The sequence below is a fragment of the Rhizophagus irregularis genome, chromosome 30, assembly GCF_026210795.1.
Source record: "Rhizophagus irregularis chromosome 30, complete sequence".
Taxonomy (NCBI): Eukaryota; Fungi; Glomeromycota; class Glomeromycetes; order Glomerales; family Glomeraceae; genus Rhizophagus; species Rhizophagus irregularis.
The window spans coordinates 1,733,684-1,760,343 of NC_089458.1; the positions used below are offsets into that span (position 1 = coordinate 1,733,684).

At 29.4% G+C, this 26,660-nt stretch overlaps 5 protein-coding genes across 6 annotated transcripts; 2 read left to right on the forward strand and 3 right to left on the reverse strand.

The window, feature by feature from the left end:
- The first annotated feature begins 4,804 nt into the window (after window positions 1-4,804).
- On the forward strand, window positions 4,805-6,213 carry OCT59_021804 (uncharacterized protein). The gene is made up of 8 exons (XM_066146753.1): window positions 4,805-4,927; window positions 5,023-5,050; window positions 5,131-5,250; window positions 5,313-5,396; window positions 5,475-5,509; window positions 5,585-5,809; window positions 5,886-6,092; window positions 6,171-6,213. Exons 1-7 carry the CDS (start codon window positions 4,835-4,837, stop codon window positions 6,042-6,044), a joined length of 744 nt encoding a protein of 247 aa, XP_066005859.1. The 5' UTR covers window positions 4,805-4,834; the 3' UTR covers window positions 6,045-6,092; window positions 6,171-6,213.
- On the reverse strand, window positions 6,188-7,686 carry OCT59_021805 (uncharacterized protein). The gene is made up of 4 exons (XM_025322493.2): window positions 7,365-7,686; window positions 7,122-7,266; window positions 6,739-7,043; window positions 6,188-6,670 (listed from the first exon to the last, which is right to left on the reverse strand). The coding sequence occupies exons 1-4, from the start codon at window positions 7,666-7,668 to the stop codon at window positions 6,303-6,305; spliced, it is 1,122 nt and encodes a 373-aa protein (XP_025166133.1). The 5' UTR covers window positions 7,669-7,686; the 3' UTR covers window positions 6,188-6,302.
- Window positions 7,687-9,302: 1,616 nt separating this feature from the next.
- OCT59_021806 (uncharacterized protein) lies at window positions 9,303-11,006 on the reverse strand (the record flags this gene model as incomplete). Its single annotated transcript, XM_066146754.1, has 2 exons — window positions 9,303-9,779; window positions 9,861-11,006. 2 exons carry the CDS (start codon window positions 11,004-11,006, stop codon window positions 9,303-9,305), a joined length of 1,623 nt encoding a protein of 540 aa, XP_066005860.1.
- Window positions 11,007-12,719: 1,713 nt separating this feature from the next.
- OCT59_021807 (uncharacterized protein) lies at window positions 12,720-14,186 on the reverse strand. Of its 2 annotated transcripts, XM_066146755.1 has the most exons (6): window positions 14,047-14,186; window positions 13,642-13,736; window positions 13,492-13,577; window positions 13,229-13,412; window positions 13,074-13,153; window positions 12,720-12,998 (listed from the first exon to the last, which is right to left on the reverse strand). In XM_066146755.1, exons 1-6 carry the CDS (start codon window positions 14,048-14,050, stop codon window positions 12,839-12,841), a joined length of 609 nt encoding a protein of 202 aa, XP_066005861.1. In that variant the 5' UTR covers window positions 14,051-14,186; the 3' UTR covers window positions 12,720-12,838. The 2 variants fall into 2 exon arrangements, with proteins under 2 accessions (XP_066005861.1, XP_025166131.1); XM_025322492.2 differs by lacking the exon at window positions 14,047-14,186 and having other exon boundaries at window positions 13,642-13,938.
- On the forward strand, window positions 14,067-14,784 carry OCT59_021808 (uncharacterized protein; the record flags this gene model as incomplete). Its single annotated transcript, XM_066146756.1, has 3 exons — window positions 14,067-14,322; window positions 14,403-14,541; window positions 14,617-14,784. 3 exons carry the CDS (start codon window positions 14,067-14,069, stop codon window positions 14,729-14,731), a joined length of 510 nt encoding a protein of 169 aa, XP_066005862.1. The 3' UTR covers window positions 14,732-14,784.
- Between the last annotated feature and the right edge of the window lie 11,876 nt (window positions 14,785-26,660).

The window sequence follows — 26,660 nt, forward strand, 5'->3', positions numbered from 1 at the left end:
CATCTTCTTTGGCTTTCTATTCGACAACTTATCATGGATCGTAATCTTAATGTCGATTTGATTAAAGTCCCTGCCCATGGCGATGACATCTACAATATACAAGCGGATTCTTTGGCAAAAGCTGCTCATTCGTCTTTACAACCCAATATTCCACTTTCAACATTTTCGTCATGCTCCACGCTTGTCGACTTTTAACTCCTCGCCTATTCGACGTGAATATTCGACATTTTCTCCGCTCTATTGCAGTACGTCGCGCTCTTTTTATCTTTTTGTTCACTAGCGCGTTTTACTGCTCTTGGTTCTCCTTCACTTTTTGATTGGGCTGGTATATATTTTGCCTTTCACAAATTAAAGGTTTCGTTTCACATAAGAATGGTCGTCCTGAATTTTGGATCTTCCGTATTAAACTTCTTTTGGATATGTTGCCTACCTTAACTACTCTTCAACAACGTAAACCTTACTTATATTCTCCCCGACTGGCTCGTCCGCAGTGTAATTCTCGCTCCTGAAGATTTGAATCATCTTTGGACTTGTCCTTATATTTTACCGGATTTAAATCCCTGTTTAACACACCGGTCTCGAAGTCATTAAATTTAGAGATTCTTGTTTATCTTCTTTCCTATCCTTGAAATCTTTGGATAATTCCTTTCATACCAAGTTCTTTGCTTTGGATTGCTGGAACTATGAAGCTCCTTCTTCATCCTGTCTTTGGCTTACTCGAGGATTGTTGCCTGCGCATTTAACGGCATTTTTGAATCAATACTTTCCTCTCTCTGTTATATACAAGATTATTTCTCCCCTTCTTAATGACTTTCAAGTCGAATTATAGTGAAATTTGGCTGTGTCGGAATGTTCTTTTCCATGCTTCGGGAGGAGTCGCAGGGTATCTCGGCTGCTTCCAAATTACGTGGCCCATCTACAAATTCTCTCCCTAATACTACTTCTCCACAACAACACAACTCTTCTTTGGCGTCAGTTTCTCAGGATTCCTGGATTTCTTGGATATCCTCTTCTATAATTCGGGGTGGATCTTGGATCTCGCACTTGGATTTTCTGCGCCGCTTAACAGTTCAACCTCTTAGGATTTCTTTCTGGTAACAGACTGGATTTTTGGATGTTGGATAGTTGACTCACACTGGCCTTCGGGTAAAGTTGGGGTATGCGATTCTGTAATAGTTCAGTTTTTTTTTGCTTTAATTTTATTTTAGTTTAGATTTCTTTACTTGTATGAGTCGTGAAGCTACTCTTTTTATTTTTTATTAGTTTATTTTCTTATTTTTGTAATATTGTTCGATTACTTTTCGAAGTCAAAGTATAAATAAAAGATAAAGTCATAAGACTGTTTGCACAGGAAATGGATAAAACTAGGGTTGGTCACCCTATCTTGGCCAAGAGCACCTGAGACCAATCATTAAGTTCTCAGATTAATGAGTCGTTGCGTTCGATTCCCACGACCTTACAGAAATAAAAAGTTAATTTTACTGCGGACGCTACAACCAATAGCGCGAAGGTGACAGGGACAGTGTAGCTTGGACTGCATCATGGTGAATTAGTGTGTACGGTTAGGCGCGCATTTCGTTAGGGTAAAGTGCGTATTCGGCCAACGTTACCCTATGAGGCCATTGGCATGTGCGCAGTCTGCTCGCGGGGTCGCTCTTATCATTGGCGAGGGGGACTTCCTGTCGGGTGGTCGCTCTGCGATACCGCTTGGGGTCATAATGGCTAGATGGTCGTCACCAGATGGTAAAGCTGAGGGTGCGAATGTGTCAGTGGTAGTTAGACCTTCTGTTAGGTCTGACCAACCAAGCGTGTTCGTGCGCAGAACAGGTAGCATGGCTGATGGGGTTCGATTCCCTACTTGGCCTCCCTGGTTCATGATCCCTGCAGTGATACCTCACCATGAGGCAAGGTGATCCCTGGACAGATGCTGCATCTCGTCTGAGTTGGTCACTATAAAGTATACCACTTGGGGTAAACAACTGTACTATCGGTGCTAGGTAATCGCGGGCTGTAGTGGCGCTTTGAATGAGGCTACCATAAAATGGTGGTATGGAAGGAATACTTAGATGGTTGATGTTACCTGTCGAAAGTCCTCCATGAAAGTAGATCTTCTCTAAAGGTCGTTAAATAAATTGAGTATCAGTATCGTACAATGGGTATAGGATGAGTAGGCGGCGTGTACTGAATCAGATCGGCCTAAAAAATGGCCCGATGGGGATGTCTTCTATAGTGGTGCTGTTACCTGAGGAATTAAAAGTACTCGGTATAATGGTTGCCCATTGAAGACGATAGGACACAGACCCGAGATTAGTCTCATAAGAGGCAATGGGTGGTCTGGCCGTAAACACTGCAAAGGGAAAAGGATAAAACTACCAGGGTGGTCACCCTATCTCGAGCGGTTAGTGACTGAGACCCTCATTGCCCCCGAGACAAGGTGGCGTCGTTGCGTTCGATTCCTTACACCACAGAAATAAAAAGAATTTTACTGCGACGCTACAACCAATAGCGTGAAGGTACGGAGTTGACAAATGAATTACTGCATCGTGAATTAGTGCGTGTGCCAGGCCGACATTTCAACATCAAGCAAGGTGCGGTGTTCTTAACGTTCTATGTTACGGATGATGCAAGTCATTCTTGTTTTTGAGGTACTACTATACCTCGTGGGGGGACTCGTCTGGGTGGTCACTCCACGATACCACTTGGGGTGGGGCCAGTAATGGCTAGATGGTCGTCCTAGATGGTAAAGCTGAGGGTGGCAATGTCTTAGTGGTAGTTAGACTTGTTAGATGCTTGATACCAGTATTCGTGCGCGGAACAGGTAGTATGGTTATGGGGTTCGATTACCCCTTCTTGTCCCCAAGGTTGGTGATCCCTGGTGGTTGATACCCACTATAAGGGGTGATCTATGGACAGAACCTGCTATTCGTTCCAAAGTGGTCGCTACTAAGTATACCACTTGGGGTAAACAACTGTACTATCGGTGCTAGGTAATCGCGGGCTGTAGTGGCCTTTGGTAGACGCCAAATGCCTAAAATGGTGGTATGGAAGGGTGCTTAGATGGTTGATGTTACCTGTCAAAAGTCCTCCATGAAAGTAGGTCTTCTCTAAAGGTCGTAAAATAAATTGAGTACCAGTATCATACAATGGATTAAGGATGAGTAGGCGGCGTGTACGCTTCAGGATCGGCTAAAATGGCTCGATGGGGGATGTCTTACATGGTGCTGCTGTTACGAGGAATTAAGTTCGGTTTAATGGTTGCCTATTGAAGATGATAGGACGCAGCACCGAGATTAGTCATAAGAGGCAATGGGTGGTCTGGCCGTAAACAATAGCAAAGGAAAAGGATAAAAGCTACCACCATTCGATTCGTCTCAGTGAGACGATTCTAACAAGCTATGGTACATCTTTGTACGATTATTAGATGCCAAGTTATTTAATATATTCTTTATATAACTGCGATTATAAACGGTTCTTTTTAATATAAGATTTTTGAGGATAGGTGTGATAGTGACTATAGATAGATTGTGACTATATAGGATAGATTTTAATAATAAAGTGTTTTGAACATTCAACTGGTATGACTATATAGTAGAATGTGACTATAACGGGAGTGACTATAGAGGGAGTTGACTGTATAAATATTTTTTTTAGTATTGTAATTTTTAAATATTTTAAAATAAAGTTTAACAGTAATTAAAATTGAAAAAAAAATATTTTTTTTTTATTTATAGATGATGAATTGGCAAAGTATATTCTACAATAAAATAAAAATATATATTTTTGTATTTTTGTTATATAAGAAATATAAATTTTATAATATTTTAAAATAATGTAAAATTTCAAATATTAAGCTAAAAATAAAATGTAAAATTTCAAATATTCAAGCTAAAAATAAAATGTAAAATTTTTATATCATAAAACTATTTTATATTAACTAAATATTTAGTATTTTATATATAAATTAATAAATTTTTCTAACTATTACTGGTAGTGATGAGTGATGACTGAAATTATAATGATCAACTAGTATTAAAAAAATATAGTGCTGGTAAAAATTGATAATTTTGGCCAATAGTAATGATAATCCCCAGTAATTTGAAGTAAAAATCTTTTACATATATAAGAATTTTTAAAATTCTTTATTTAATTTATTGAAAATTTTAATACTTGTTTTTTATTTTTTATTTTTATATGTATGGCTTATAATTATTAAAAAAAATTCTTTCTTAATTATATCATATAGTATTTGTTTTAAAAGATATTAGAAATTATATAAAAAGTTAACTGTAACATTTTTTCCTTTTTTTAAGTCTTCTAAATCTTTATAGAATTTTTCTTTAACTTTTTATATCATTGAAATAAATAAAGTCATAATTAATTTATTAATAATTTTAAACTATTAATAAGTTTATATATATAATTGTCTTTTTTTAACTGTATAGCTGAAATTTTTGTTGTAATTACCATGGAATTTATATTTGTCAAGATGACAAAATTATGAAAAAAAAAAACAATAAATTAACTATCATAATAAAAAAAATTCTCTGCCAAAAAAAAAAAAATTTTTATTAAGAAAGCAAATCAAAAAAAAGCTACCATTAAGAAACTCAAACCTCTATTAACTTGTAGATTGAGTTACACGATTTTGAAAAAAAAATTCCCACAGTTTAATGATCACATGCAGAGATTTTAATTACGTTCCTTTATATGGGTTAGTTAGTGTTAGTTAGGGCATGTGACAAATCAGTAGTTCATATAAATACCAATATTTTCATTTACCCTTTTTTATCATTTTTCATTTTTCAAGTTCGTCTCTCTGAAAATATAATAAGTAATGAAAATAATGAAAAATATGGGCAAAGGATATCTTTCATCAACATTTGCTGCAATAAAAAATGTGGTGGTAGTTTTGAATTTTTTATCACTGGTATGAAAATTAATATTTGTGAGAAAAAAATGTTTCTATTTAATTTAAAAAGATCATTATTAACAAATTCCTTTCAATGATTTTTAAATAAAAAGCTTTCAGGGTTTATTCTAATTGTCGTAGGTACGCTATCGTGAAAAAAAAGTATACCGTAATACTGTGTCTATGATTTGAACTTTTTATTAATCGACATTATAAAATAGGGTATTACCTTACCAGTACAGAAGCAGAAGTGTCTCTTGTAACTTCATCAGCTATTAAATATCGTTTTCCGCATGTTCTTATTTCTTTGGGTGGATTAATTTCTCTTGTCAGTTTTTTAGGTAAGAAATGGTGTTTTCGTAGATTAGATTGATCATATGTTTTAACGGATTTTTACTTCTAGGATGTTATGGTGCAGCGAACCAAAAAATTACTTTCTTGAAGGTGTATGTAATTTCATTATTCATATGTATAATCATTCAAATAAGTAAGTATTAATTTGTTAATATATTTGTCATTTTTTTACGAGTACATAATTTAGTCATTGTTATTTTATATTATTCAGTTATTGGTAGTGTTGCTTTCGCCTACCATCAGGATGTATGTTAGAAGCTTTCAAATCAAAATCGTTAAATATTATTTCAAAAACCTAATTATTACCAATCATTTTTTAAGGTTGATTCGATCCTTGATAGATCATGGTCAAAGGCTTTCCGTGATGATAAACAATTAATAGCTGATGTAGAACAATATTTCCGTTGTTGTGGATTTAATAGTCTTTCAGATCGCGCAGTTCCTCCATGTAGATATTATACTCCATGTTATGCGTCAATGAAAGATTCTTTAACATATAGTTTACAAACAATCGGAATTGTAGGTGTTGTGTTAGGGATATTAGAGGTATTTAATTCTTTATTTGACTATTTGATATAAAAATTTATTATTTATTAATAATATTCACTTCCTGTACAAATAGCTTATTTGTCTGCTTTTAGCTGCTGTATTAATCATCCATATTATTCGTATTCATCGCGAAGAACCTAATGAAAGGCAAGCTTTGTTGGCAGAGACACGAAGACTTGATGATGCTATTCGTCAAACCTACGAACGTCGATGTAGATTACATTCTTCCTAATTCATAATTATTTTAGAGATTTTTTTAAAGCATTATTTATTCCAGCTGGTAAGATTATTAGATCTTTCTTTGTCTGTTATTATTATTCTTTCTTTAATAGAATTGTAATTTATCTGTATTTATAAGCTAAAAAAACCGAATTTAATAAAACGAAACTTTTACTATAGTATTATTATGGGTTAACTTTATTAAATTAAATATCATTAATTAATATTATAATATTCTACACTTTTTCAAAAAGACTGAATCTCTATAATACTATATTTTGGGATACCAATTTGATCTAGAATTTATTGTTCCATTATAAACTATTTCACCAGCAGATTGTTTATTTAATTTAGTAGCATCTATAAATTCAAAATCCATTGTTTCTTCTTTAATATTAGCATGTACAAAGCCAAATGTCCCTCTTGGCATCCCCCAATCTTTCCCTTCACATCCATAACCAGTTTTACATCCAGCTCCAGAAATAAAAAAAGCCACAGGTGAAAATTTAGTTGGTGCTTTATATTCTAATACATGATTATGTCCAGCAAAATATGCGCTCACACGATATCTCTCCAATAGTTCGAGAAGTCTTGGCAAATTACTCACTTGTGAACATATTCCAATTAATGGATGATGCCCTTTATAGGAATAAAATTAGTAAATATATGTATACATACTAATAATTTCTACGCATTCATTTACTAACCTATAACAAAAATGTAATCTGCATCTTGGTTTTCTATTAATCTTTGCTCTATCCATTTTAATTTATCCTCTATTGCTTGTTGAGTATGTAACCCAAAATTTAAAAGATTAGTTCTTAATCCTTCCATTTTTGCTTCGATTGTATCAACATTATAATAAAAAACATTAGTATCAATGTGAACCCAAACTGCTTTTGTCTTCATTTCTTTGCCAAATAAAGATGAACGAACATAAAATAAAGAAGGAAAGAAAAATCGGGAATTTATAGTTAAACTATATTCAATTTGAGCAGTAACATTTGTATACCTATAATTAAATAAAAATTAATACTTTTATTGAACTAAAGCAACCAAATTTACTAACTAAACAACCAATTTTACTAACCAATCATGATTACCAGCTACTGTATACCAGGGGAGTTTTCTTAATTTTGTGCTATTATACACATTTAACCAGATCTCTTCCCATTTTGAATCATTAACACTGAGTATTCCTTGATGATCTTTTGTAGACCTCTTGTAAAAATTATCTATTAAAAAAAAAGAAGTCAAATATCATTTAGTTTACTTTTAAAGTATTTAAATTTGATCAATTTTTTTACTGTTTTGAAATCATACTTGTACGGACCACCAACGTTCACGATAAATTTACTATCATGTTGATTAGCAATAAATTCCATTGCTTTAGAAACGTTAGCTTGGGAACCATGCTTAAAATCTCTGCCTTTACCAGCATTTCCCCAATCTCCTATAACCAAAAAGTCTAATGCTTTTGCATCAGGATATGTCTCTTCGTATATTTTTGTTGAAGTTTCGAAAATTGAAGGCAATAAGCCACCAAATGATAGTGTTATATATAATGAAGATATAAAAAGCAAGAGGGATACTATATAAAAACAACGAGGTGTTGGTCCTTTTGAAGTACGAAACATTTTTATTTTAAATATTAAACTCCAGATAAAATTATGGCTATACTAATATTATATAGTAATTAACAGTTACACTAATTTGATGTTTCCTATTTTTGGAGACTGAAACTTATTAGCCAATTTATGCGCCACATTAGCCATTAGCCGTTTCTTATATTAGTATGCGTCAAAAATAAAGTTTTACTAAATTTAAAATCAAGTATTTTATATGATCTTCATTTTTAAGCCTTACTAACAAAATTCAATACGATCGACGGTTTAACAGGTCTTTTAACAGCACAATCAAAAAAATTTTCATTGTTTATATTGTTTATTTTAAAAGAGGTGATGATTACGTTAACTGTGATAAAGTGACAACTTTCGTTAAATATGCGTCTTTCTCACGTGTCCACATACACATGTAATGTAATTGATCGAATTATGGCATATTTCACTTTACTATATATGTAAATTCAAAGATATTTGATAATTTTATTCAGTCGCATAATAAAAAAAGTTAATATTTTATTTGCAAAATCAATGTATGATTTACGTGTCAAAATGTCATTATGTAATTGATTCCACCGCGTTAAGTATACTGAGAACTCCATATACAAGAGAAAACTTGCAATTTTCATTTCGCAAGAAAAAAAAAAGAGAATCCCCAGCTCACAAAATAAAGATTAAAGATTGAACCCAGAAAAATTTGTTTAATCACACAAATAAATACCATATCACATAAATTTACTGTATTTATATTTACAAAAAAATTGTTTTCAGTTGATACACAGAAAAAAACATATTTCAAAAATGAGGAATAAAAGAAAGAGAGAGAGAAAAAAAAATAAAGACAAAAAGGGGGATGTCGGTGGAATGGGGATTTGAAAAATTTGAACAAAAAAAGTACAAAAAGAATTAACCCACCAAAGATATGTACGAAGAAAAAGATTGAGACAAAAAAAAAGAAAAAAACAAATATGTACTGAAAAGAAACTAATAAAAAAAAATGAAATAAGATGAAATAAAGTAAAAGTGGATGCTCAATGGATGCCGTTCATGTAAAATTTACAGAGAAACATGAATGATCATCCGAGCAAGTTAAAAAAAGTCTTGAATTTAGTTCATATCGTATATAACTAGAGTTTCCTAAAGTCCATAAATTTCTTTCTATCAAGCGAAATTGTTCTGGATTTTCGCCCATAAAAAAAAAAAAATCTTACAGAGGCCATTTGCGAGTATAGATTATGGCTATTTACAAAAAGAGGCAAAACCTCCAAAAGGGTGATAAGAAGATTTACAAGAAAATGAAAGGGAAATCATACTCATAACACATAAATAGTATATATATATAATACAAAGTTATATATATAGTAAGTTTCCGTATAAAATACGGAAATTTTATATATATACTGCACTCCTCAAAAAATGAAGAGATTGAATATTAAAAAAAAAATAAAATAAAATAAAAAAATAAAATAAAATAAAATTAAAAATCTTATAAAATGAATTAAGGTATGAAATGAGAAGCAAACAGGAAGTAACGAGAAATTATGGCTCGTGACTATTTTTCAATTGCTTACCCAAATTACCTTTTATTTTAAAATTTAATCTCGCTTGGCCTTTTTTCATATAAAATAAAGATTAATAAAAAAAAAAAATTATCCAACCACTTGATCATTCGAGTTACCATACAAATGCATGAAACTCATTTCATCGGTCATAGCCATGGTCATACTGGAATTAACAGAATTAGCATCAATTTCGGAAGGGGTTAAAGGACTCCAATGAGCAACACCAATAGCACCACCATCGTTGACTTTTAAATCAGTAGTATCGACGATAGGTAATTTGGCGGCCTTGAAATCCATACCATAATTCCACATTTGACGCTCTTTCAAAGTGGGCCAAACGGTTGAATCTAAACTATGTCCTCTAAGCAATTCTGGCGCAGAATGAACATTGGTATCATGTGGTTGATTATTTCCTAACATCGAATGTAAATTGAATGAAAAAGTAGTTTGGTTGGATGTCATATTTGACATGGTTGTTCCTAATGTATGTCCATTTCCAGAATGAAAATCCGAAACATTAGACATATTATATCTATTAATAGGTTCAGAAAACCTGCGCTTTGCCTACAAAAAAAAGTAAAAATTTTAATTTATAAAATTCTAATATTTTCCTTCTAAAATACTTTAATTTAAATAAATAATTACTTGAGTAGGAACGGCTAAGAATTGATGCATATTCGCATCATTATAAAGTGTTTCATCTTCAATGATTGTAGAAAGAGATCGCTTCTCTTCAGGTCCAAGCTTCATATTTAGGATCGAAGCCATCAATTCAGGACAAGAATTACGACGTGCATGAGCAAAGGCAGTCGGATTCAGAGGCTCGTTAGTATCAATAGCCTCTTTATCGCTAATTACGGAACTAACTGTAGGACTATAAGTGTACTCGGTGAAATAATCCGAGATAGTTACGGCAGATTGTGGAGTAGAAAGAGGGATAAGACTATCCATGTGATCATAAACATACTCGGATGCCACGGTAGAAGCAGAAGACACATTCGATTGCATCCATTCACCATCGTCTTGAGAACTTGCAGATTTTTGAAGAAGTTGATGTTGTTGAACCATGTGCTCGTATTCTTCTTGAGTTTCCCAGGTAGTCTTAAGAGGGTCAATATTTGGTTTCGGGCGAGATCTTTTTGGAGTTTGATCATTCTCAGCTTGAACAAGAATTTCATTAACAGATTTCTGTTCTTCAGAATAGAAACTTTCATTTTGGTTCGTATCAAATGCACAAAAAGCTTCGCTGCTTTGAGGGCTATTAGGAGCACTTTCTGCCACAACTGGGTCATTAATATTGTCCATTGATGGATCAGTAGCTTGAGCAGCATGGTCAGTCGAGGCGGTTGCTGTTGAATCTGCGTTAGAAAAAAAAGTTTCTAAAGAGTCGGTAGGACTAGATACAGTTAATCCTTCAGTATTACTTTCGGGTGAAGAATTGTCTTCAACAGTTTTTTGTTTCTTTGCTTTTGCACGTCTGTTTTGAAACCAGACCTGCACACCACGAGGGGTCATATTTAACTTAAGAGCCAGCGCTTGACGAACAGCAGCATGGGGTTTTGGATTTTCGTTGAAGGCCTTTTCGAGAACTTTTAACTGTTGACGGGAAGTACGACGTCTATGTTTCACTTCAAAAGGATTATAAAAAGTGGGTTTGAATTCTCCATGGGGTGATTGATGAAAAGCATCAAACATTTGCGGAGCTGGATGAGCTTGTTGTTGCTGAGGACGTTCTTGCGTTGCTGCCGCTGCTCCTATCGCCTCAGATAAATTATTCTCGTTATAGTTCATTTTTAAACTGTTAAGTGTATAAAGTTTCCAAAATTGCTTTTATTTCTAGATAAGCGACTTGTGCTTTAGTAAGGCCAACTTCAAAACGAAGACGTGTCAATCAAAGGAGACAGGGCTGTGTCCCAATCTATCGAGTGATGTCAAGCTTATAGTCGCATAAGAACAGTAAAAAAGCGATCGAAAACGAACGCAGAAAAAAAAAGGAGTCCGGACAAGCCACACGCAGGGGAGTAAATGATTGGCAGCGGTGCAGAGAAAAAAGCTAAGGGGCGATTGCACAACCTTCCTTATCTTAACAATAAAATCAGATGACAATTATAATATTAAAAAAAATATGCGGTTGATGGCGCCATTTTGATTTAAATTCGGCCGGGAATCGAATCTACAGTATCGTACATGAAAAGTATGAAGCACCTTTGAGTTGCATTAACTGACTCATCGCAGCTGCATCACAACAAGTTCTGGGGCAGTTATAATTTTTAGATAGTTTTTCTGGGGCATCTACAGGTTTTGTTTGATCAATTGACGTCTAAATTTGTCTTTACTTTCTTGAAGTTCCTCGATAAATCTGTTATAAATCACTCATGCCTTAATGAAAATTCTTTTACTCCTTACGCTAATTTTTGATGCAAAAAGTAATTCACACAAAAATCTGTGTTACTCTAATGATTGAAATAATGCAGTGAGACAATATGAGAAATGTAACTATTTTTTGAATTTAGTTTTCCGGTTTTGTGATATTTAAGAATAATAATACAACGATTAATATTATAAACAAACTATAACTTGTCAATCTGAATACAAATTGTTCAAGTGATTAATTATAAATAGCATTTAATTGTGATAACCTAAATTATGATCTATAATTTAAATTTTTATATTGTCAATAAATGAATTTCAAATTAAATTTTATCAGATTTTAGATAAATTATCAGTTATAATTAAAACAAAATTTTTAGTAAAACCTGTAGTTAATATTAAAAATTGGCTAAAAATAAGCTATTCCAATTTAATTAATATATTATAACATAATACAAATTTTTAATTTTATAATTTTTTATAATTACTTTTAAAGTAATTAAAAAATTACTAAATTACTAATTAAAAGGAAATTTGCAATTGATTTTTAACTTCTTAAATTTCATAAATTATAATTAAAAGTCTAATTAACTATACTAGCCAATTGTTTCTATCTCTAATTATTTATTTTATACTTGTAATAATTTTAAAAAGGTTTAAAAATACATATATACTATATTTATCTCATTGTATAACAACTAAATTTTAAAGTATAAATTTAAAAATTTAATAAATTCCAAATTTAAATTATTTAAATTTTAATGTAATTAAAGAAATTAATATAAATATGGCTTATTATTGCTATCAAAATATGGTGTGTGGCTACTTGGCTACTTAGTACATATTAATCATACTATATCTAAGATCTAGAATCATAATTTTTGGATCAGCAGTTACTAGCATAATGCAGATGAATCTGGATTGAAAATTTAGTCACGGGATCTGGTTTTTTTTATCAATATAATTTATTTATAGATACTCAAATATGCACATTTGAATGGAAGTTGCATAGTAAATTCTAAATTCTCAAAATTTCGAATCTATCCCAATTTTTACGGATGAGTTGAATAGAGTACCGTATCGGTTATTTATAATATGGTATATTTTAATCGTTACCAACCAAATAAATTATATCCATGGACCAATTTAATTTTTTTTTCTCTTTATTAAGCTTAAAAATAGCGCGTAAAAAATATAAATACCTTTTTTAAATAATCAAATAAATGATAAATATACGACAGCATATAAATAAATCAAGTTAATACATTTGATGTTTCAGGTTTTTGTATTGTCGAAGTCTGGAACGGTAATGCATAAAATTTTTTTAAGATATGTGGGTCCGATTTTCCAACATGCTTTGACTTTCGTGATTTACTGAAACGAGCGTATATATCAGGGTATGCAACTCTACACCTATTTTAAAATTAATCCGATCAATTGTCAACGTCAAAAAGGAACATATAAATACCAAACAAGTTTCTAAATTACCGATCTCTTAAGTCTTGTCCCCTTCGATGCATCAAATTAAACTGCTGGTCACTCGCAATTTTTGTCCAGGAGTTACCGTACTAATATAATATAATGTAAATTAACACGTCAAAAGAAATCATGTTTATAAATAATATATAATATATATATCAAACCTTTTCAACACCTAATTTCAAAGCATTATCTTCTTCGGGCGTAAATTTGTTTTTTGGACGATGGGGCTTCTTTGCGAATGTTACCATATCTGATTTAGATTGGTCATTGTTTGTTATTTTTGTCTTTCTTTTTGCTTTTTTTCCATACAAACTTTCATATTCATTTGGATATAATGTTCGAAATCTATAAAGGTTAAATAAATATTAGTACTATCAATCATGTAGAATCTAAAAAAAAAAAACATCGGTATATTATACATAACCTATCCTTGAGATCAACGGCTGTTCGATCTTCGCGAAAAGGATATTTTGGATCGGTCAAAATTTTCTTCCAATTACCAACACCATGCTACGAAACAAAACATAAATTATTACGAAAAAAAAAACAATTTTAGCTCAAACAACTTGACAACCTCATAAAGACCCTCCACAAGCAAGGAAGTTTCAGCTGCACCCCATTTTTGGCGAGCCTTGCGTCTATCTTGTCTTGTATTATCGGCCTGTTTTCCTGTCGAAATATAAATATTCTGGTCAATTTCTGCCATTTTGACTCGGTTTATTGACTGAAAGAAGTTATATATTTATTAATAAAGCAAAGCACTTCTATTGTATATTTCTATTTTTAGAAGAGTTCATATTAGCGACACGAAAAGTTTAATTTTCCATTGCTTAGTTAACGATTTATAAAATTTTTCACCGAAAAGTTTATTAGATAAACAAACACTTGATTTTTACTTGATTTTCAAGAGAATTTCTAGTGATTTTCCAATTTAGGATGATAATTTATATTCAAATAACTGATTGGATCAGATAATTACCCATTATTTGAAATTCCAAGATGTCAAGAATTATATTTGTTACGGTTGGGTCAACAGGTTTTGACCAAATTATTAGTCTTGTTACATCGACACCATTTCTTCAGTTGTTAATTTCTCAAGGATTTGCAAAATTAGTTGTTCAATATGGAAAAAGTCGGAATTCTTTTATTAAAATGCAAAATAATTTCATAAACGAAATTGAAATTATTGGTTATGATTATAAACCTTCATTACGTGAAGATATGAAAATTGCGGACCTTATTATTAGTCATGCTGGTATTTTATAGTATTTTGTTGTAGTGGTTATTGTATGTTTTATAATAACTTTTTTTTCGGTTTACTGTTGATAAAAAAAGGATCGGGTTCTATCCTAGAAATACTTCGTTTATATAAACCTTTAATTGTAGTAGCGAATGAAAATTTAATGGATAATCACCAAATAGAACTTGCAATCGAATTACAAAGTAAAGGTTATCTTGTATATAGCTCGATAAGGTGTGTTAAAATTTTTAGTTAATGAATTGTCGAAGGATGTTTCTAATTTTTATTTTTTCGTTTATAAACATTAAGCAACTTATTAGAGACTTTGAAGTCTTTTAATTATAAAAATCTGATACCTTTTCCCCAACCAAATGATACACTTTTTGCAAATATCTTAAACGAAGAAATGAATGTAGATATTTGAGTTTTTGATTATTATTTTTTTTAAAAAAAAAATAAAATTGATTTGCGCAAATTAAAATACAATGTCTTTTGACATTATTTTTAAAAAATTTATTAAGTGCTAACTAAGCACAATTATTTAAACTATAATTACTCTACTAGTAAAGTACTTTTGTTGTAATGCAATAAAAAAACATATAGAAGAAAATGCAGAATTTTGTGTATGCTAATTATTTGACGAAAAAGAAACGATCGGTGGCACCCCGAAATAAAAAACGAGTAAAAACGAAAAATATGGATTATTTTAAATGTTCATCTATATAGGGAACAAACAAATGTCGTCAAGATATTTGAAGTCCAATCGTAATCTATATTATAATAGTGTATTCTATATAAAAAGGATTTTTTTTTTTCGGTTGGTCTTTTTATGAAAGTTCCCGATTTTTTTTTTTAAAAAAAAGAAAAGTATAAATATTAAAAGTTGCAAAAAAATTAAAATAATTCCTATCTCATTTGTCAAAAGAGAAATTTCTGTTGACTTCATATTAACCATAATTTACGCTTATAAAGAGATCCGGACCTCCCTTATTATTAATTAAATTGTCTTTCTATATCATAATTCTTTTAAACATATTTAAAAATTTATATATTATTGATTTTTTTTCTTGAATATTTTTTTTTGTTTTTTTGATATTTTTTCTTAATTTTTTTTCTATAGATATATATATATATTTTTTTTTTGTGCTGAAAGCCTAAAAAAATAACAGAAATTCATAAATAAAAGAACTAAATATTAATTAATATTAACATATTACACTTACCCTGTCCAGCAAAACTTTCATTCGAATGATAACGTGGTTTTTATGGTAATGCCCATAAATCATTAGGATGGCAACGTTTTACGTGGTATATTAGTCCTCCTTTACTACTATATGTCTTTAAACAGCCTCCAAGGTGACATGCCCAAGGCTTTTCACGTGCTCCATTACCACTCTATTAATTTATAAAAGATTAATCAGAAATAAAAAAAAAATAATTTTTTTTTAAAAAAAAATCGGTTCACAATCCTACCTGCGATGCATGTCCGTGCTCATTATGATATTTTAATCCATTGGCATTTTTGTATGCCTTTGGACATCCAGGTATTGCACATTTATAAGGATAGATATCGCCTTCACTTCCATTTTCCACTTCAGATGTCAAGTCAGTAGGTAAAACATTAACAGAAGATTCAGATATGGGCTCATCAGATGACTAATTATAATTTTAATGGATACAAAGGACACAAAGTAAACTTTTAATAGAAGCTCATTATTGCATATATATATATATATTTTTTTAATGATTAACTCACCTTAGTTACTCGTCTTTTAGCTGATTTATCGACTGAGGATGTAGAAACTGTTCTTTTCTTAGAACCTTTGATATCAAGAGCTGGATCAGTATAGACATCTGACATTGCAACTCCTAATCAGACAATAATGTGATGTAAGTAAAAAAAAAAAAATTAAATGAAATAGAATATTTTACATGTTTATCACAAATCTAACTTACCAGCTTTTGGTTGAATTGGATGATATTTCGCTGAGAATGCTCCGGAGCTAGTCTCCCCGGGAGATACATGTCCTACTATCTGATAACCATCTACTGAGTATTGTGTGGTAGTAACAGAGGGCATATACGCACTATAAGCTTGTGCAGTTGGTCGTGCTGGTGTTAAATTAGATGTAGACGAACGTCTTATATGAGAAACTGGTCTAACATTACTGCCTGAAGATGAAATGTTTCCTTGTCCTAAATTAGACAAATTAATAGATCTATATTGTTCAGTCGATTGTGATGAAGTTATAGTAGAAGTTGATGAACGTCTTGGATGAGAAGCAGAATTGCTATCAATATTCGATGCAATTGAAGTCTGTAAAAATCCTGGTAAAGATCCATATGAGTGACGATGGTTAGACATTGTTGGGGAAACAGATGTAATCAATTTAGATGTAGGAGAATGAGATGCCGCCGATAAATTAATACTAGAAGGACGCCTTTGTTGGGTCGTGACATGAGTATCATTACTTGGTGATGAGATGGGTCTTTGTCTTGAATTATTATTATTAACAGAACCATATGAAGTTTTCTGTTGACTAGAATTAGCATCATTGTTTGATGATATTGGTCCTTGTCCAGAATTTGATGTATTAATTGACCCATAAGATGTATTTTGAAGAGATAATGTAGAAGTCGAGCGTCTCTGTGAAGTATTATCTTGAATGCTAGTATTAATATTTGGTGAATTAGAAATAGTAGTTCTTTGATCATTTGTGACTGGAGAAACGACAACTGAATTATTATCTGAACTAGTAGGAGAAGACACTACAGATTGTAGACAAGCAGATGAATCAACATAATCATTTGGAGTTTGGGGATACGATGAGAGGGATAATAATGGTGAAAATGGATCTTGATTTAATTGAAGAGCTTTTGAGGGAATGTCAAATAAAGAATTATCGTCATCAAGACTTGTTGAGATTGATGATGGGTTTGATGAGAGAGTTTGATCTCCAAATAATGTTGATGAAAAATTAGGATCCCGTAATGGATTCGTAGGATTACTATTATAAATTAATTGATATATGTTCATCCAATTGTCACATGCAAATGAATCTTGATTTTGACCATTAATTTGGTCATATCTATCAAATTGTCCGATCCCACTTTGATTATATCCATTAAGATGTCCAAGTCCATTATTATTTACGTTACCCTTCTGTTTATTATTTGGATAAGAAATAAGTGAATATAAAGGAGTTGACGTAGATGTATTAAAATTAATGCTTTTCTGCTCATGTAACAAACTATTTAGAGGCAAAGTTGTCAAGGAAGTTGAAACATTGGGAACAGATATTGGCGACATCAAGTCCCATCGATCTATAATATACAAAATTTTACATGTAAATAGGGATGAAATTAATGTAAAACCAGAAAGTTTTTCTGGTCATGAATGCTAAAAAATCTTGAGTATCATGTGACTTTCACCTTGTGAGTAAACTGAATTATGTTCGAAAGGAATTATGTTATTAGCAATGTCAACGATCAATCCAGGATGAGAGTTATCAACATGTTGAAGAAGGTCATGCAAGTTTAGATGATCAGTTCCACAGCAATTATAATCTCGAGGATAGCTTGGTTGTAGATTTCTGGCAACTGAATCAGATGTAATTGTAGGAGTATACGTCGAACCTTCATCTGATGAAGCTTGATAGGACTGATCAAAACTAACGTTCATATTATCAGCTGGATTATTAATATAATCCGAAAGATCACTAAAAACGATAATGATATTAAAAAAAAAAGTCAGTTTAAATATAATAAATTAAATATTAATTAAAATGTCTATAATATATCACAATATATAAATAGGTTTATATTCAATAGTTTTTTTAATATTAATGAGGTATAAAGTGAATCACTTTAGAGTTAAGATATAATATAATAAAACCAACCGATGGTGAAAAAGGATAAGATAACGATCAAAAGTTCAAAACCAATAAAATATTATAAGAATTAAATACTTTGATATCCTTTTTTTTTATTGTATGTGAGCTATGAGAAAAAATATATATATAAATAAAATAAGATCCGATGGAATACTTACTCTAATGTGTTAGCAGTTGATGTATTATATGAAGAAGAACTACTAGAGCTGCGTCCGTAACCAGTCGAACCGGAATTAGGGATTTGGATTGGTGACGATAAGGAAGAAGAGTTAATCAAGTTGGTAGAGCACTCGGTAGCGTGAGGCATATTGAACGAAAAGTAAAGAATATATTATCCGATCGATAATACAAAAGATCTAATAAAAAGGTAAAATAGTCCTCCTGACAAGGGATATAATAATTTTGTTTTTTTTTTTATTCGACGGTTTTCTAAACTTTAAAAAAGTTTAGAAGTCTCTGCGAAAATAATAGCAGTTTCTGTGTCTTCTAAGAAATTTAGCGACGAAACTTTTATGGAAAATGAACTGATATCGTACAACGAAGCCCTTTTTATAAATCAACGATGAAGGGCTAATTGATAATTTTGAAATTTTAGAATGAGTAAATCGGTAATGCTAGTAAGAATAAATGAACGGATTGGATTTGTAAATCAGATGATTTAAGATTTTAAGATCGTGAGAAATTGGTCGTGAAGTTAGCAATTAAAAAAAAAAATGAATTTTTTTTGGAGTTTATAACATATATATATGATATATATATATATATATTATTATTTATTTATATATTTATATATATTTATATTTATTATTTATTTATTTTCTTTTTTTTTTTGTTTTAAAAAAAAAAAACAAATAATTTTTTTTTTTTTAATTAAAAAAAAATACGAACCAAAAATTTTTACGGGTAAGGAAATATAGATAATGTCGTAAGGAAAAGGGGAGTAAGGAAAGGTTAAAGATCTAAAATTTATAGCTGATGACAGCAAATATAATAAAATCGTTACGAAGAAAGTCGTTAAAACTCGTTAATAAGGGAGCAAAGAGAAGATGGTTGATAAATTTCCAAGTGCCATATAAATATATATGATTGAAAAAAAAAAATAAAAATTTTCTGATATGAATAAAAAAAGGGAATGGACTGTAATTATACTATTATTAATACAGTAATATATTATAATACTATAATAGAGAAATTGGCTGAAAAGGAGAACGCATAAACGTTTTTAAGCAACACAGGCACAGGGCAAAAGAGAAAAAAATTTTGACATTATTGCTTTATTGTATATTTGGCATTATAATAATAATAATAATAATAATAATAATAATAATAATATTTTATATTTTTTTATTTATACTGGTTTATTTCAAATTGAGTTACAATTTACAAAAAAACCAAATAAATGATATGAATTAAAGAATAGACTAGCCAAATATTTGATAAAATGCACAATGTAAATTATGACCAAATTTTTCGAATTAACTTCATGAAAATGGCTTATAATATATATATGCAACTATTATTTATAATAATAGGCTGGTTTATTTAATAACAAAAAAAAAAAAATTACAGCAACGGTATAAAATATCGGTATGATCCCATAATTAGTATAAATACTACGTCATCATAACTATTTGTAACGTGGGCATGAATTAAAATCTAAGAATTTTATACTAAATGATTAAAATGTTTTACAGGATACAACGTGGCATCCCCAGGAATTTTAAGGAAAATACAAAAAAAAATGAAATGAAAGTTATTTAATATATATACAGTGTATATATTATTACTAATAATAATAATAATAAACAAATGATTGATATAATAATAATAAACATAAATAAATTTGGTAAATAAATAATAAAATTTTTTTTTTCATTTTAACCGTTAATGGTAATAAATTTATTAAATCTCTAGGTTATTAAATTTTGACAGTATGATGATATTCCTTTTAATTATATTTCACCTAACAAGTAATCTTGCATTTAATAGATTAAAATATGATAATTAAAAAGACTGAAAAAATGGCGTAATTTTGATCACGTTTTTTTATAATTATTGGTTGATAATACTGGAACAAAAAGATCAGATAGTATTGTCCTATTTAATGCGAATAAATGTAATTTTGAATGGTTGAAAGATGCAAAACAATACTGCATGATTTTGATGACGCACCTTTATACTTGATTAATTTAATTTTTATGGATGAAATAAAGTGAAATTATAAAAAGCCTATGTTATTAAATGATGAATCGACAATATAGTAAATAACACATTGTTAATTCAAATTATCAAGCGCCGTTAGCATCTGATATTAATGTATAAAAATAGTAAATTGGCATTTTAATACCAATTGGACCATTTGATATGCCGACACAGACCAAAGAAATACCGATTTGCAATTTCCAAATTGTACACAATGTCAAAATCATTTGACAGTTAATGTAACACTACTGAAATAAAAAGAAAAGAAAAGAAAAGAGGAAAAAAAAAAAAAAAAAAGAATCCGCAATTTTATTAAATAAATTTATGAAATGCAAATATTTCTGCATATAGATAACGAAATAAATGAAATAAATGCAAGATGGATTAAAATCAACAATGTATGATAATAAAATTCATTGTTATCAAATGACATTTACTTAGTTGGAATTGCTGTGTTTCCTTTGTTTTTCCCCACTCTAGTAAGCATTATTCATGGGCTGTGACTTAGAAGAAAGACATTTCTGCAACGGCAACAAAATGTACGACCATAAATACAACAAACATGTGCATCGCCGTAATTCCGTATGAATCCCGCCGCATTACTTAGAATAATTTCTAGCTGCACGATGGAATCTCAATCCACGGGTTTATACAGTGCTGAGATGTTATTAATGTATCCATTATTCAACAACTATTCATCTGCATCTCTCATTATAAATATAATTTTAACTTGCTTTTAACAACACTTGTTCGCTTCTTATTCCCCCAAGTTCTCCCCCGCACAAATTGTTCAAAACGTTTGGGGATTTCCTATTATGTTTAGCTTTGATGCTTAATGTTGTCAACAAATCTGTCAGAAGCATAAGCATGTACTACCTTTTCTTTTTTTGTACTCCCCTCTTTTTTTTAGGGTGCTTTTTTATCTCCTCCCTCCCCAATTTTTTTTTTTACTGCGCTACAATTTTTTAAATTATTTAATAAAAAATTTTTTTTTTTAACAATGACATTTATTTATTTATTTATTTATTTATTTATTTATTTTTAAACCAGTAATGAAAAAAAGTAAGAGAAAAAAAAGCAACATTTAATTTTCGTGTTAAAAATTTCCCCACTTTTGAACCATATTCTTTTCGGTCCACGTGGACAAATATCAAATATTGATATAAACAAACATGCTTATATGTTAATTTATAATGTATGATAACGCAATATTATCATTTATTATCATTTTGTAACATACCGCAGCCCATAGGCCATAGCCACAATCAATAGTAGAATACTCGATCAGTGTATTAATTCCCAACATTTTAAATGCCCTGAAAATCTTGATTTGTAGATCTATTAATTTCTTTTGCTTTTTTTTCGCGCCAATCATTTGCTTATTTTTTCTCTCTCTATCTTTTTATTAATTTTCTCCACTCTTACAAAGCTTTACTCATACGCAAATGGAAAACCATGAGATTTCTTCCCCGCAATTCAATAAAGTATTACAACATTTGTTGTATATTACCAATCAAAAGGTTTTTTATCTGATGGTTGATCAATGATTATCTATTATCTTTCGGAGCTTTTTTTTCTAATTATTTTATCAGACTTACCTGATTTGGTTATTTAATCCCCCGTTAATTTATTTTAAGTATTTTGATGTGATTTAACGATTTATCTTTTGAAGTACAAAAAATCTTGAATCAATTTCATCTGTATTCACAAATTCACATTAACTTTAAATGCGTGTTATTAATATTTTTAAAATATAAGAATTAATTATATTTCCAAGATTAATACAGAATTAAAATATCATTATTAAAATTTATAAAATTTCTGAACAAACCATTTAATTTAATATTTTCATTTAAGTTTAAAGAATAATATAAAATTATAAGTAAAAAGAGAAATCTATTAACAAAAAAATGGATTAAAGTACTATAGTTAAGTAAAGGTTATTTGATTTATTTAATAGTTTTCTCTTTTTATTATTATAGAAAGTTTAATTTATAAGTAAAACAAAAGTTTAATGATCAAAAAGTATTAAAATAATGATATTTTTATTAAATATAGGATTATATTAAATATTATATAATATAAAAATTACTCCTTCATCTGTAGGTTTTTATAGGTATATTTGCCTACAATTTTCAAAAATTTAATGTAATACAAATCATAACAAATTATAATAAATAATTGAAACTTTTTATAAGTCAATCAGTATTAGTATATAATATTATATGATCTTGAGTTACTTGAATGATTTATAATTTATAATTTTATTATATAATTTAATCAATTAAAAAAGAATAATATATAATAAGTAATGATAATAAAATAATAAAGTAATGATAATAAAATAATAAAGTAATAATAATAAAATAATAAAGTAATAATAATAAAATAATAAAGTAATAATAATAAAATAATAAAGTAATAATAATAAAATAATAAAGTAATAATAATAGTTTTTAGCATTCTGGACTCTGAAGCAATGTAAAGAATGTGAGAGATTTCAAACTATTATTATAGATGTTCTTACATCACTTATATCAAGTATTTTATATTACATTTATCTTCTTTTAGATGTTTAGCTTTCAAATTAATTTAAAATCGAAGGCAAAGAAAATTGATTACATATTACAAATCTTGAACTTGTTTGAATAAAGCAGAATTTAATTTTGAAGAATAAAAAATTTAAAGTATTTAATTGCCAATCTGCATGTGATCAATAGAATTTACTAGTAAAATGCGGTGTTATGTTAATTAATAAAAAAAATGCCGTTTGAAATCTCTGTTTCCCCAAAAAACAATAATATCAAATTACATACATAACTCCCAAAAAACTTGTTGCAACTGGCGCTATTATATCAGAACTTCATTATTATGTCTATATTTATATGACTTGTTTATTATTTTTTAAGAAAAAAATTCAAGATAACTATTCCTATTTTGAAATTACGCTAAAATTCATATATTTCATTATATTCATATTTTTTACAAACTGGACATATTTGTGAAAGTAAAAGAGATATAAAAGTGCATAGTGTTATTAAAAATGTAATAGTTGACAGAAATAATAATCAAAAAAAATTTTATAAGCGTCAAAGAAAAGTTAAAAAGTTAGAAATCATTTATATCATAGAAGTAAAATAGTAGTAAATACTATGAAATCTCCATTTTCTACATATAAAACTTTATAAACTGCAAAGAAAAAAAACTTTTTATAAAAAATTTTTTTTTCTAAGATTTTAAATATATATTGCAAGTGTTAAATTACGCAATTGTATAACAATATGGTTGCATTTTATTTGATATAAAAACATGATTGACATGGCTTATATATAAATGTTACACCGCATTTTATTATATAAATTCTATCGATCACATGCGGATCAGCAATTAAATTTGATACTTTTTGCCTACCTTAAACTGGTTTAGAAATAGATTACCAAAAAAGAATTCTAACTAGAAGCAGAATCTTTACATAAAATTTGAATAAAAAAAGTAGGATAATTTTTTTAAGAGTAAATTTATTCGTCGCAGGGGGGGCGATAATTCTTATACGTCACATTTATATAAATCATGTGATCTCACATGACGTTAAACTTTGAACTTTAATTTTTTATTTAAGAATTGCGAAAAAAATACTTTGAAAAATAATCAATAATACAATAATAAAAATACACCCATTTTTGAAATTCCATCTAGCTATTACTAGTTTTCTTTTATTAAAACCTTTATTGATATTACTTTCGCATAATGTCTAATTTCGATATAAGCGACATTTACGTTCACCTGTTACTTCAACCTCGTTACCATTATTAACCTTAAGAATTTTCCTACTATTTACTTTACTGTTTTCTTCATTAGAAGCTTTCAAACGTTTAGAAAGAGGTTTACCTTTACCCTTATGAATTATTGGATCCTTAATACTTTCAACATTATATATACGACCATCTCTTAATCTCATATTATTTGAAGTTTGGCTTTCAATACTTGCTAAACGAGCTTCATTTTTACGTTTTTCTTCCTTTTTAGCAATGTAAGATAAAATAATATCATTTAAATTCTTTTGATCATTATCGTCTATTGAATAATTTAAAGCCTTCTTAAAATTACCCATAAGTTTATCATATTCCATTTTTTTTGTACATGATGATGAAACTCTACTTCCTGAATATTGTTATAATGCTTAGGAAAGAAACTTTGCATACTTTGCATATTACTATCTTCATATTTTTGAGATGATACTCCAATAAAAGGTTCTTTAGAAATAAAATCAAACTGATCTCAGAAATCAATCTTAAACCACCTCGAAGGCATCAACATAACATGAAACAATACACTCAAATCTTCTACCATCAACTTAAAATAATGTTGACAAACTATGCCACGTGAAACCAACAGTAAACATGTGCACAAAAATGTGCCATCTTTGAGTAAAATAACATGTTGATATGAATTAGAAGACATATAGGGTATAATACGCCAAATTTCTCTAATTGAATCTCTTGAAATAGTAGCTAGTAAAGCCTTTAAATATGTCTAGCGAAAATCATAGCAATCCTCAATAGTTTCAATCACTTTATCATCTGGAATATTAGTATCCTAAATTATTTACAATATGTAAAACTAAAGTTTTTAAAATAATACACCATTACCTCTTGAGTGTTCAATTCACTATGATTGTCATCTTCATTATACATTTTCTGCTCCTTTAAAAGACAAAAACAGCATATTAGTACTTCTTACTTTTAATAGCCAATACACTCAATCCTAACTCTAACTCTATAGCTAACGCACCCTAACCCTAACCCTAAGATATCTATAGCCAATGCATCCTAATCCTAACTCTAAGATATCTATAGCCAATGCACCTAACCCTAACCCTAAGATATTCTATAGCCAACACACTTAACTCTAACCCTAAGATATTCTATAGCAAACGCACCTAACCCTAACCTTAAGATATCTATATAGCCAACGCACCTAACCCTAACTTAACTCTAAGATATTCTATAGCCAACGCACCTAACCCTAACCCTAAGATATTTTATAACCAATACATTCTAATCTAATGTAATGCAAAAAAAATTAGAAAATTTTTTCATATCATTTGATCTTCTTCAAATTCAAAAGCATTTTCAATAGATATTTTTTCACATCGGTAAAGAACTGACTCACACATTTGATTATGAAGTTCATCAATAATTCGGGATGAAAAATATTTTTAAATTTCCTTTTCAATATTGTTAAAAAACCATTTTACAACAAAAGGTTGATGATATGTTAATGACTTATGTTTCCATATTATAAAACTTGTATTCAAGGCTTCTTTCTGCATCTGAGCACTTAAAACTTCAACTACATCAGTCATACTTGAATTAGCAGCAACTGCTTTATGAATAACTGAATTGATTGATTCAACTCATTGAGTTGACAGGACCTTGGATAATTATAGTTGAGGTCACATCCGACTATGTTTTAAACTTTATACATTATTTATCTTATAATTTTATTAAGTTAATATTATAAGATAATACAGAAAAAAATGGTTCTTTTAAAGAAAAGAATCTTTTGATACCAAAATTATGCAAATTTACTGATTAAAATTAGAGATAAAGTTGTGTAACAAAGCAAAATTTGGCAAAAAAATATACACTTTTTCACAATCGGTATACATAGAAATATTCAAAAAAATAAAAAACTACATTATTAAATATTACTTTTAAAATTACAAAGTTATAAATAGTAGGAAGGCAACTATTTTATTAAAATTTTACATTTATATCTTTTAAAATAAATTCAAAATGGCAATAATAAATTTTTAAAAATTCTTAACATAGGGGATATGACCTTAATTATAATTGTTCGGGGTTCTGAGTTGACTGCATACCAGCAGTAAATATTTTATTTATAAATGCACAAGCCCAAGATTCATGTGTTGAATAAATAGGGTTTCGTAAATAATCAGAAGCATCAGGATATTTTTCAAATAAAGAATTAAAGCGTTATTCAAAAACATTAACTGATAAAGAATTTTGAGCTTTCCAAAAATCATGAATAAATTTTTTATAATTTTCACGTCCAAGTTTTGATTTAAGATGTTTTGGTAAATTTTGAGATAAGTGCCAGATATAATGAATATGATATGTTGATTTATATACACTTTGGCATGTTGCGTCTACTGCAGGATCCATATCAGTGATAATTACACGTGGTTCAATACCAGTTGCATCCAATATTTGCTGAAATACCCATTCATAACTC